A 12,862-nucleotide genomic window follows, 5' to 3' on the forward strand; every position below is an offset into this window, starting at 1 on the left:
GACTCGCTCACCTACGTTCCGCTTCTGCCGCAGAAACCCGCGAAGGCAGACGTCCGCTCTCTTCGAAGGAACTTCCGGCGCAAGCAGTGACGTCACCGGGCGCGCCGAGCCCGGGCCCGCGTTCGCTGAGGTGTCGGTGTTACGGGAGGGGCGCTGCTCGGTGCTTTCGGGGTGACCGGAGGGGCGCTGCTCGGCGCTTTCGGGGTGACCGGAAGGGCGCTGCTCGGCGCTTTCGGTGGGACCGGAGGGGCGCTGCTCGGCGCTTTCGGTGGGACCGGAGGGGCGCTGCTCGGCGCTTTCGGTGGGACCGGAGGGGCGCTGCTCGGCGCTTTCGGGGTGACCGGAGGGGCGCTGCTCCGCGCTCTCGGTGGGACCGGAGGGGCTCTGCTCCGCGCTCTCGGTGGGACCGGAGGGGCTCTGCTCCGCGCTCTCCGTGGATCTGGAGTGGAGCTGCTCCGCGCTCTCGTTGAATCCGGAGGGGCGCTGCTCCGCGCTCTCGGTGGATCCGGAGGGGCTTTGCTCGGCGCAATCGGTGGGACCGGGCGGGCGCTGCTCCGCGCTCTGGCCGTGGATGCTCGCCCCGCAGAGAGGAGCTGGGGGTGAGGCCGCCGCGGGCTCGCAGCCTTCACTCGGGGCCGCTGCACTGAAGGTAAGCAGCGACGCCGCAGCCCCATGACCCCTGTAGCCCCCCCGGCTCCCGCGACCCCCAGGGTCCCCAAAACCTCCACGGCCCCGAACCTGGGGACGTCCAATCCACATGGCCTTTCTACCTGAGAAACTAGAGAAGTGACCTGCAGATGTTGGCTACCTGAGGCTTTTTAAATATCCTACCCCACCCCCGTGCCGGGCCCGAAGCTCTCTTCCGGTTGGACCATTATCATTCTTAGGGTAGTTACATTGTTATTCCAGGTACTTGTGAATCCTGCCGACACCTGCGCTTTTTAAATCAAAATGTTAAATTCATTTAGGTTGAATGTAATTTCCCCTGGTTATTTGCAGGGTTGTAAGCCGGTGAATTGATTACTGAGCATTCTTATAAATATACAGGTTAATGTCCATTCAAAACACGTAATTCATTTAATAAAATAATGCCACTTTATAAATTGTTTAGGCACAAAATTTAAAAAGCTAATAACTTTATCAAAATATGAAGCTAAATTTCCTGCAGAAAAATCACTCGGGAGACAAATAATAAGAAAATAACAAGTATCCAAAGTTATCAAAAATGAGACAGGTGTTGTGGCCTGTGCTTGTAATCCATGTATTTTACAGGTACAGGAGGTTGAGGAGTTAAAAAAAAAAAAAAAGAACAAATCGGGTAGTGGTGGCGCACACCTTTAATCCCAGCACTCGGGAGGCAGAGGCAGTCGATTCTCTTGAGTTCGAGGCCGATCCGGTCTACAAGAGCTAGTTCCAGGACAGGCTCCAGAGCTCTACAGAGAAACCCTGCCGGGGTGGTTGCCGGGGGACCAAACCAAGAACAAAAAGGAGGGATTGGCAGGTATCTCTTTCGGAGGTGGGCAGGAAAATTATAGATAGCATGTGCTTGGAAAGCATCTTTTTGCTTTTACCCCCAAAAGACAGAAAAAAATAGCGTTTTGGCTTCTCTACCTCTTTAAACCGCAGTGCAGCAGACATCCGCTGCTTGAAAAGGATTATGGTAATTCACACCTCACCCCCACAGAACCTACTCTAATCTCTTTACTTGAATGGAGGCTGTAGAGTGCTGCCTTAATGAAATCAGTGATTGCCAGCGTTTGGTTGTATTTGGAATGAGACTCCTGATGGTTTGTTTTCCATTTTAGAAATGAGTGGTGGCTTGGCTCCAAGTAAGAGCACAGTGTATGTATCCAACTTGCCCTTCTCCCTGACGAACAATGATTTATACAGGGTAAGTTTTGCTGTCAGTATCTAACTAATGAATTTTCTCTTTAAGAGAAAAACTGTGAAAAAAAAAAATTTAGAAGCCGGACAGTGGTGGTGCATGCCTTTAATCCCAGCACTGGGGAGGCAGATGGTTCTCTGTGAGTTCAAGACCAGCCTGGTCTACACTAGCTAGTTCCAGTACAGGTACCAAAAACTACAGAGAAACCCTGTCTGGAAAATCCAAAAAAAGAGAGGGAGGGAGGGAGGGAGGGAGGGAGGGAGGGAGGGAGGGAGGGAGGGAGAGAGAGAGAGAGAGAGAGAGAGAGAGAGAGAGAGAGAGAGAGAAACTGTAGCTTAAGCAAATTACTGCTTTCTGGAAAATTCTTGGTAGATATCTCCTGTAAATTTTCATAAAAAATAATTTAAAATTTTAACGTCTGTAGAGAATTTTTGATTTTTTTCCCTTTTTTTTTTTTTTTTTTTTTTTGTTTTGTTTTTTCAAGACAGGCTTTCTCTGTATAGCCCTGGCTGTCCTGGAACTCAATTTGTAGATCAGGCTGGCTTTGAACCTGCTTCTGTCTCCAAAGTGCTTGGATTAAAGGCGTGCACCACTACTGATTTTATATAAAGAAAACAATATGTGCTTTATAATCAGCTAGATGATGATGCATGCCTCTGATCCTGACAGTCTGAAAGCTGAGGCAAGAGATCGTGAGTTCAAGGCTAGCTGAAACTGTAGTATGCTATCTCAAACAAAAACCAAGATGGACCACTTGCCTAGCGTAGTTACACATTCCTGTAACCAGCACAAGGGAAGCTGAGGCAGGAGGCCAGACTGGGCAATTTAGACCCCGTCTCACAAATGAGAACAGTAAAGAGGGATACCAAATTAGACTTAGAGGTGAAATCCTAGACTGGGTGCTAAGAAATAACCGCAACTGGCGGCTGGGAGTGTAAAGTATTTGGAAGAATGTTCGCCCTGAATGCACAAAGCCCTGTGTGGGATCGATCCCTGGCACCACATAAACTGGGCATTGATTGACAATGGACCTATGATTTCCAGCTGAATATTGGAAAGTCCATGTCATCCTCAGCTACATGGGGACTTTGAGGCAAGCTTGGAATGCACAAGACCTCGTCACAAACAAACAAAAGGTGACTTTTGAATAAAACTGAAGCAGTAGGAAGTAGTTGTCCAGGTGTCTGGAGCACAATCATTTCCACAAGGAAGGGTAGGATAAGTAAACTTACTCTCCCCTTGCTATACAGGCCTGATTAAGGCAATCTCTCTAGCTTCGCTCTGAAATGAGAGCCCATTAGAAAGTTGCAATTACACAGAAGCTGCTGGCCTTGGAATCTAATGTTGCTTACATTAAGACCCAGAACTCAGCATTTCATTACTAAACTGCATGTGATAAGTGTTATGCCCAGATCTGCAAAGTCCCCCAAAAGCCAACAAGGACAAGTAAGTGTGCTGGCAGGTGATCCTATCTACAAAGGTTGGAACTTTAGGCATTTCCTTTGGATGGTCTGTTCTTGGGTGGTGCTCAGGTAATCTTAGTTTTCCTGCAACCAGGTATTGCTTCAGGGTAAACCACTGAGACTCAGACCTCCATTAAGGTTATGATGGCTGAGTTCTGCTCTGGCAGGTGATAATGGTTGGAAGTAAAGAACTTCCTTTGGGTAGTCTGTTTCTATTTAGCTTATCATGGCTGGCTCCACAATAAGATCTAGATGCCTTGTCTTAGGAATATTATTTCTAAGCATTAAATAACATCAGAATATTAATGATGCTGAAACTATAGAAATGGGAAAGTTTGTTAGGATGTATGGAGAAGTACAAGGGACGAAAGCCCCACTGTTATACTAATGATGGGACAAGGACTGCACATGTAGAAATAAAAAGATCCTTGTTTTTTTGTTATCTTTGCCAACGAGATCTTGCTCTGTAGCCTGGGCTTGCCATGGTCTTCTTGCTTCCATCTTCTGAATACTGGGATTTTAGACATTTATAACACTCCTGGCTGGAGATGCTTTTTTTATTATAGGAAGCTTTTGGTTATGTATTTAATCAGAGCTCTGTCTTTCTTTAAACATTGATTGTTTAAGTCATTGGTACTGTGATATTCCACAGTACAGGTTGAGCTGGAGCTCTGCTGGGTTTGATAGTCCCATAGATCGGGAATTCAGCTGCTACCTAGTGCGTATGCCGAAGATCTAGACATGTCGATGGTTTTTTCTCTCCGTCCACTCCCTAGGGGGAGTTTAGGAACTTGAAGCAGATTACCTTTAACTCCAGTAACTATATTATTCTAGTAATTTAGAAAAATTTTTTTTTTTTTGGTTTGTTGATTCAGGGTTTTGCTGTGTTGCCCAAGGTGGCCCCTAAGTCATGATCTACCTGTTACATAGACTGAAGGCTGAAATTCTTCATAAAATATAGTGAAGAATCTGGTTAGTGTATACAATCAGAATATTTAATTTTTATAATATTTTAAATTATAAATTATTCTGTGATCTTTTGTTTCAGATATTTTCCAAGTATGGCAAAGTTGTGAAGTAAGTAGTTATGTTACAAGATACTTGATTAAATAAAAATACTACTGTTAACATTTTTATGTAAAGTTCAGTTATTTATCCATGTACATAAGCACCTGACAGTTTTCATATCATAAGTGACTATGTATTATAAATATGTAATAGTTTAAGAGCATTGTCTTAATATTGCTGAGAACCGATTTCAGGGCCTCAGACTTACTAAGAGCACTCCTAAACTCTGAGCTCCGTGAAGGTTTCAGAGCTTGTTCTTGATGAGTTGGAAATGTCAAGGGGGGGACTACACTGGAGTAACACTGACTCGGTACTCATGGTGGTGTCAAGCCACTGTGAAAATGGTGTCAGATATCTCTACAGCCAAACCTTTGAACTGGCTGTAGACTTGCCTCCCACCCCATGAGTTAATCCCTGAAACATTCTTAACCTCTGTTGACCCCCAAACTACCTAGAGACCAGTACTGAGCACAGTCAGAACTCTTAAGAAGTGCTGTGATTTCAAGCCCATTTGTAGTTTTAAAGCCGCAACTACAGCGCTATTTTATAAATCCTTGGAACACATCTTCAAAAGACTACTTGAATCTGTTTTACTGGATACCAATCCTCATTAGCTCCAAGTAAATATAATTCCCTCTGTAGACCAGTTTGATGTTATTCTCAGCCAAATTGAGATAGTTAGACTTAAATCTGCAACTACACCATGGAAGAAACCTGGAACAAAATGGTCCCAAGGAAAAGCTGTTCATCTTTGAGAGAGCATTTGGGAGTTAAATCAGTTATGTTTGGGGTATGTAAGGACTGGATATGCAAGAAGAATGTGATGGGATGGCCTCCGTGTTTCAGGAACGTGTTTGCTTCACAGTGTACGCTAGAATGAGCCCCTCACACCTATCCCACGTCTGAAAACACCTCGTTCTGCATCTGGGAACTCAGAGGTCATTACAGATTTGCTTGTTTTGTTTTGAAGTCCTTGCTATGATATTTTTTTTCCAGTTACCAAAGAAGAGATCTGTAAGTGTGGCCCCTATTATAACTGGTTTACAGTGTCTCCATTACTAAACTTTTTTTCCCCTGGGGGTACATTACTTTTTTTTTTCCTCTATAGTGTTCATTGCCCAAGCCTGAATCTAACAGTGGCTGAGTATCCAAATGAACAACCATGTAGGTGTACCCTTTTAGGAAACATGTTATGTGTTTTTGTTCCAATGTAATGAGCAAAATAAACAGGTTACAATGGTAGCATTAAAAGACTTTACATTAAAGTAGATGAGTCGAGGCATTATCTATATTAATAAATAGATAAATGAAGGAGAACCTAATTAGTAGAAAGGAGAAGTGATTTCCATAGTATATATTAGGACAGAAACAGAATCTTAAGCCCTGTAAATAAGGCAGATTTCAATAAGCAAGGACTGAGAGGTGGAAGCAAGGAAGAATAAGGTATCTAGTAGAAGTAGCATGCCCTCCCTTTTGTTCGTGTGCGCACACTCTGACACATGCACATAGAGAAGACAGGAGGACCGCAGGTGCCCTGGGTCTACCACTCTACTTCCCTCTCAGCTCAGGGCCTCTCACTAAACCTGAGGTTAACCGCTTCTGCTAGGCTTGCCAATGAGCTCCTGGGATATACCAGTTTCTGCTCACCAAGACTGCCATGCCCAGCCTTTAAGTGAGTGCTGGGAATTCACTAACAAAGCACTGTTACCTTTTAAAAAAAGATTCCTTTATCCACATGTACCTGTCTTTAGTATTTCCACTTGCTCTGTAGCGTGCACTCCCTTGACTATGAATATATACATGTATGTGTACACATTGTTTTTATACATTTTGTAGAATATTTGTACACTATGCGAAGATGTGTTGCTGTAGTTGGTGCAATAAAAAGCTAAATGGCTAATATCTACAAAAGAGGTATAGGTAGGACTTACAGACAGAGAGAGAACTCTGGGCAGAAAGGTGGGGTTGCCGGCCAGAGGTGCAGAAGAAAAAGGAGGTACAAGATGGAAGAGAGGTAGTGTCATGTGGCAGAATGTAGATTAATATAAATGGGTTAATTTAAGCTATGAGAGCTAGTGGAGACAAGCCTATGCTAAAGTTCAAGCTTTCATAATTAAGTCTCCGTGTTGTTATTTGTGAGCTGGTGGCCAACAAAAAAGTTTGCTACAGTCTCAGGCTGGCGAAAAGGCTCAGCCATCAGGGACACTGAGTGCTCTTCCAGAGTACCCAGGTTTGATTCCCAGCACCTACTTGGCAACTGTAATTCCAGTTCCCAGGGCACCTGACTCTCAGGCAATACACATACATAGAACACAAACATACATGAAGGCAAAATACCCATGCACATAAAATAAAAATCTCAAATGAATAAACAAAAGGATAGATACCTCACTACATACCTCACTATATACAAGCCTTCATCTTGGTAAAGTCTTCCTGCCCTAGCATTCTGAGTGTTGGCACAGAGCATGTGCCACCATAGCAGATTCAAGCATTGTTTTTCTAAATTACACTAAATGACATGCGGTTAGCAACCCCTATAGCCTGGGGCACTGAGGAAGAGCTAAGGACCACTAAGCTGGAAATTGTTTGAAATGAAGACACTTGGATCTAAAACTTAAGAAAAATAGTAAATCGTTTTGCTCTCTGTATACATGAGAATGCCTCAGCTTGTGTTTTTGGTTTCGCAAGGGGAAGAGGTAGGCATTTTGATATGTAGTTGATAATGCTGTAGCAATTGGATCAGCCTGTCTATCAACTAGACCCTTCAAGCTCTGATAGCTCCCATTCTAGCTGTGCTCTTCTGTATTGTCAGTGTCATTTTCTCATTTCCAATCTCCTTGATCCCTCAGGACTTTGAGGAGCTGGATGGTTTAAGTCATTTTTCTTTAGACAGGGTCTCCTAGCCTAGGCTGGCCTAAAGCTCTCGAGCCAAGAATGACCCTGAACTCCTGTTCCTTCCATTTCCCTCTGCCACGTGTTGGAATCACAAGCCTCTACCACTAATGATTTTTTAAATTTCTCTTTTCAAATGTTTTATTATTTAACCTGATTTAAAAAAAATCATCTTGAGTTTCCTGAGTAGTTACAAGTTTTTGTCTTATTTTTTTTAACTGTTTCTTTGTGCTTTAAGGGTTACTATAATGAAAGACAAAGACACGAGGAAGAGTAAAGGTGTTGCGTTTATTTTGTTTTTGGATAAAGACTCTGCCTTAAACTGCACCAGAGCAATAAATAACAAACAGGTAAGCCATTCTTTTCATCAAGGTTGTAACCCAAAAGTGTCTGTGTTCATCTAAAGCAAGAGCAGTGGGGCTGCAGGAGATCATAAAGTCTGATTACTATCTGTAATTGAGGAGAAACGATGTCAGCATTGTATTGGGTTATCAAAACATTGGAAGACTGAAGGGGAAATTATGGCATAGAATCTGTCACATTTATTAAACAAGAATTGAGGAGACAGTATCTGATAACGAAGTCTTGGTGAACTACATCCTCTGTATTTACATTTTCTCTGATTTAGTTATTTGGTAGAGTGATAAAGGCAAGCATTGCTATTGATAATGGAAGAGCAGCTGAGTTCATCCGACGGCGAAACTACTTTGATAAGTCTAAGTGTTATGAGTGTGGGGTAAGTAAACCTAAAATTCGGTAACTCTTCTGTAGTATAAAGTGATCTTTATATTAGTCTTTTAGTGGTGCCTGCAGGAGAGGCGGTGTTCACAGAAAGGGAGACTCTGGGGTGGATGGAGGACACAGGACTCCAAAAATCCTGCCTGATAAATCACTTATTCCCTTTTAACAAGAGTCTCTAAACTTGGTGCTAAGCTAGTGACTTGCAGCAAAAGCCCTCTTACCCCGCTGTATTATCTCCCCAGCCTCACCACGATTTCATTTTTGTTGAGATTGTTTTCAGTTGGTTTGAGATAGGTCTAATGTAGCACAGGCTGGCTCACACTCCCCCATGCAGTAGGTGATGATCATGAATTTAAGATGCTGGCATTACAAGTATGCCCCACCACTTCTAGTTTATGAGTTACCAAGGCGTTCTACATGCCACACAAGCACTCTGCTGTCTGAGCTGAACCCCAAACTCCTCACCAAAATTTCTGCCTGGCTAAACCCAGATTATGAAAGCGACTTGTCTTGAAGAGTGTAAATTGTTGTAATTTTTAAAAAAGCAGCATGTGAGAGAAAGACACCATGCGACAGAGCTCAGGTGGAGGGATTTTTTTATTGGGAGAAAGTGAATGGGAAAAGGGAGCAGGAGAAAGGGGAGAACAGCCTCTGGAGACAGAAACAGTAGGAGAGAAGAGACAGACAGGCAGAGAAGCAGCAAGAAAAGGGAACATAGTGAATGTGCACAAGAGGTGCTCTTAGTGACTGCAGCTGAGACCATGTCCTGTCAGGACCTCAAGGGTAGGCCAGTACAGATGCCTGAATACCAACATAAACTCATCTATATAAACATCACTGAAATGACTCCATGGGTAAAGGTGTTCGCCATGCATGCCTAATGACCTGAGTTCAATCCTAGGAACCCACATAAAGGTGGAAGAGAACCTAATCCACAAAGTTGTCCTCTGACCTCCACACTCAGACTGTAGCAAATGCATGTCCACACGCATAATAATATATAAAACTTAATAGTATCTAAAGTCCCACTTGGGGTGGGACTATAGGCGGAGATGAGTGGGAGAGAAATTGCCTGGCATGCTAAAAGATATGGGTTCAATCCTCAGTATCACAAAGCAAAAAGAGAGAGAATAAAAATACCTAGGGTAGATAATATAAAATAATTTTACCAGTTTCTGAATCTTCGAGGTTGTTTTCTAAAAATACAGGTGGCATATACCTTTAATCTTTAATCCCAGCACTCGGGTGGTAGAGGCAGGAGAATCTCCGTAAATTCAAGGTCAGCCTGGTCTACAGACTGAGTTCCACGTCAGCCAGGGCTACACAGACAAATCCTGTTGCAAAAGCCAAAAAAAAAAAAAGCTAATGAATTTTTTAGTTTTCTTAATGTCTTGAAAGATTTTAAGCAACTAATAATTTCTGTTAATTGGATATTGCATGTGTTTGATTGTTGTTGCCACAAGTGTTTAGTTAGTTAAGTAGTTTAGTAAGCTAATGTATAGATTGTAGCTCAAAGCTCCTATGTTTTACAATGCAATATTCTATCTCCTTATAATAATCCAACTCAGCAAAATAGGATGATAATGCAAGCCACGTATGTAAGAAAGAGAAACAAGTGTGGTGCTGGGACCCAATCCCTGCTCTGTACCCGCCATGCAGGCGCTCTGCCCCAGAACGGCATCCCAGCCTTCACTTGTCCTTAAAGCTGAATAGTCAACATCTTACAAGCTAATAGAAATAATTTTACCCCATTTATCAGGCTAATGTAAAGCTTTTAGAGTTGATGATCCATTTAAATTTAGAATTCTTTTGTGTGGCGAAAGGTGAGATTTAAAATTTTGAGGAAAGAATACTTCTTTGCTCCTTAGTTTATCACTGCAGATGCTAGTCCTTAGAGTAGCCCACACTCTGTCTCTTCTATTGGGAAGGACCATGTCTGGTCCTGTGTTCCCACAATGAGAATATGGTTTCTCCTAGATTCTAGCCTCTCATTCACAGGGCCAGGGCAGGTTCCTGTCAATAACAGCAACTATCATCTTTATTCTTTTTTTCTTTCTTTTTTCTTTTTTTAACAAAAGGAAAGTGGACACTTAAGTTATGCCTGTCCTAAAAACATGCTTGGAGAACGTGAGCCTCCCAAGAAGAAAGAAAAGAAGAAGAAGAAGAAAGTTCCTGAACCAGAAGAGGATGTGTATGTATAGTAGGCTCACTAAGATGCTGTGTGGTTTTGCCTTTTTACTGTTAGCTGAATTTTTTTTTCCTTTGCTGACCTAGTGAGGAAGTCGAAGTGAGTGAAGAAGAAGGGGAAGATCCGGCTCTGGACAGTCTCAGTCAGGCCATAGCGTTTCAGGTACTGGTGTTCTCAAGGGATCAGGGTGCCTGGGGACCTAGCTCAGTGATGGACCACTTGCTGGGCAGGGCAAAGGAAGGAAGTAGTGTGACAGTGTGTTGTGTCCCGGTTGATTTGTTTTAACTGAGCGAAGCTACAGCCTTTAATCCTGCCTGCCTTAAGGCTGGGGTAAAGAACCATGTGGGCCTAGGAATTCAAGACCCACCAGAAGAAGCTTTGTCTCAGAGAAAGGGGGCAGTGTAGTTAGTATTCACAGGGCCGTGTCTGTGAATTCAACACTTAGCAGTGTAGAACAGGAAAATGGGTTTAAACCTAGCCTGGACTACAGAGTGAAACCCTGTCTCAAAAACTGAAAAATAAAATTTATCAAGTATAAATAAGACAAGGCACTGTGGTGTAATTCATGTTAAAGTTTATGTTTATATTCTTTTATCACTGTGTTGATCATCATGTAATCTATGTTTTCCTTTCACTGTAAATTTGAGGTAACACATTATTCTTAGGTCTTTATCTGAATGAAAAGTTCTCTTTCATTCTTTCTAGGCTGTAAGATCCCATAATATAATAACATACTTTTAGTATATTATTTTAGTCTATACTTTAGCATATTATTAATCTGTCTTAATTACAAAATTAGGTGGTAGAAATATTGGATCAGCTCAGTGGTTCTCAACCTTCCTAATGGTGCAGCCCTTTAATATGATGTGGTTACCCCCATCATAAAATTATTTCATCACTACTTCATAGCTATAATTTTACTACAGTTATGAATCATGATGTAAATATCTGATATGCAGACAGGATATCTGATATATGACCTCCAAAGGGGTCACAACCCACAAGTTGAGAACCAATGGATTAGCTGGGTGTGTTAGCACATCTGTAATCCCAACACATATGAAGTTAGAGATAGGATCAGGAGTTCAAGACCAGCCTGGGTAAAATTATTGTTTAAATTAAAACAACGGTTTGATTAAAAATGTCTTTAGCTTATCTAGAAAGAATCTTTAGAAATTGCCTAGGATCGAGCTAATCATCATATTTCATACTTGTATTCTCACCTGAGAAGGTTGAGGTAGAAGATCGTGAGTTCACACCAGCCTGAACTACCTAACAAGTTCCAGGCCAACATAAGCTACATAGTGAAACCCTGTGTCGAAACAAACTGAAAAACAAAAATGGCTAGGGCGTTGGTTGCTACCATGCACAATGCTCTGGGTTTTATCCGAGCACGGTATAATCATGGGCTAGGGTTGCAGCCCCAGCATTATGGAAGTAGAGGCAGAAGGCTCAGAAGTTCAGAGTCATCCTTCCGTCATAAGGAGTTCAACGCATCTTGGGAGTAGTCTTGGGGGATGGGACTGGGGAATTTCCCTAGGATAGTTTTTGAGTAGGACCATGATTGGGATTTGTCGGTGTGACCTAGGAGGGTGGAAATTGTTTGTGTTCTGGTCTTCTCGTGGTAATTCCTTTGGATAACATGATGTGCCATACATAATGGGTTTTGTCTGCTTTCTGAATCATATTACAGCAAGCCAAGATTGAAGAGGAGCAAAACAGATGGAGAGCCAGTCCAGGGGGTCCCTCAGCCTCCGATGATTCCAGACGACCAAGGATAAAGAAAAGCACATATTTCAGTGATGAAGAAGAACTTAGTGATTAAAATTGTATTTATTTTGTAAATATTATTCAAATAAAATCTTACTGTAAAAAATGTTGTTGTGGTCGAGATTGCTTTTATTATTTGAATATGTAAGAACACTTAAATCCAAATAGATATTTACTATAATATTTTAAAACAATTTTGAAATACCATGTTTCTAGCTTGCCTTAGCACAGTACAAATGTTAAATCTGAAAATCCACTGTCTAAAGTGTTCTAAACTCTGAGCACCAACATGATTCCCGAGGAATGTGAAACTATTTCACGAACAGTATATAAATCCCTTTCCTGATAGAACAAAATGAGATAGTAAATTAGCTCTGACAGACTTGACTGTGGTCTGAGATCTGCTCCCTACAAGTCAGCACTCCTTACCTGTCTCTTCATGGGTCTGTCTTTGCCTGTCTGTAAAAGGACAGGGAGGTGTTTGTTTTTTTCTCTCTCCCAGCCATCCATCTCCACATTATTTTTACTAGATTTCTGTTAAACGTTTACTGAATTTGAAGCAGAAAGGATTATGAGTAAAGCACAGCACCCACTGTACGGTGCTATACCTGTAGCGCCCGAGCCACTACAGGTCGTTATGCGAGCCGGGAACTGGGCCTGGAGACTTAAAAATACACAGAGAGACATAGACACGGGTCATCCTTGATACAAGAATGTCCACTTTATTGTGTTCAGGGGCAGCTTATATAGGGCTCTGGCCATGCCTCAGCTCTCGGGACCTTTCAGCTGCAGACTCATCAGAACCCACTCCCCTGTCATCAGGGTCTCACTCAGAGCAGCTGCAGCAGGCTC

At 42.5% G+C, this 12,862-nt stretch overlaps 2 protein-coding genes across 7 annotated transcripts in view; one reads left to right on the plus strand and one right to left on the minus strand.

Annotated features, from left to right (window-relative positions):
• Pphln1 (periphilin 1) overlaps positions 1-511 on the minus strand; it is an 87,462-nt gene extending 86,951 nt beyond the window's left edge. For 2 of the 5 annotated variants that reach the window (XM_050129131.1, XM_050129105.1), the window contains exon 1: positions 12-511. The gene's annotated coding sequence lies outside the window, so the exon portion shown is untranslated. The remainder of the gene's footprint in view (positions 1-11) is intronic. The other 3 variants (XM_050129082.1, XM_050129113.1, XM_050129075.1) reach the window with 3 other exon arrangements.
• Positions 501-12,119, plus strand: Zcrb1 (zinc finger CCHC-type and RNA binding motif containing 1). Of its 2 annotated transcripts, XM_050129162.1 has the most exons (8): positions 501-649; positions 1,806-1,891; positions 4,397-4,425; positions 7,550-7,661; positions 7,940-8,047; positions 10,131-10,243; positions 10,327-10,402; positions 11,934-12,119. In XM_050129162.1, exons 2-8 carry the CDS (start codon positions 1,808-1,810, stop codon positions 12,063-12,065), a joined length of 654 nt encoding a protein of 217 aa, XP_049985119.1. In that variant the 5' UTR covers positions 501-649; positions 1,806-1,807; the 3' UTR covers positions 12,066-12,119. The 2 variants fall into 2 exon arrangements, with proteins under 2 accessions (XP_049985119.1, XP_049985128.1); XM_050129171.1 differs by lacking the exon at positions 4,397-4,425.
• Positions 12,120-12,862: the final 743 nt, after the last annotated feature.

The sequence above is a fragment of the Alexandromys fortis genome, unplaced genomic scaffold, assembly GCF_014885135.2.
Source record: "Alexandromys fortis isolate MF-2015 unplaced genomic scaffold, M_Fortis_MF-2015_v1.1 scaffold_28, whole genome shotgun sequence".
Lineage (NCBI taxonomy): Eukaryota > Metazoa > Chordata > Mammalia > Rodentia > Cricetidae > Alexandromys > Alexandromys fortis.

What these genes read in the sequence shown, in the direction of transcription:
- Zcrb1 (XM_050129162.1), top strand. Translation starts at nt 1,808, where the DNA reads ATGAGTGGTGGCTTGGCTCCAAGTAAGAGCACAGTGTATGTATCCAAC. An exon ending in GAGCAATAAATAACAAACAG is followed by an intron (nt 7,662 to 7,939) that starts GTAAGCCATTCT and finishes TCTCTGATTTAG; the next exon opens with TTATTTGGTAGAGTGATAAA. An exon ending in CCTGAACCAGAAGAGGATGT is followed by an intron (nt 10,244 to 10,326) that starts GTATGTATAGTA and finishes TTGCTGACCTAG; the next exon opens with TGAGGAAGTCGAAGTGAGTG.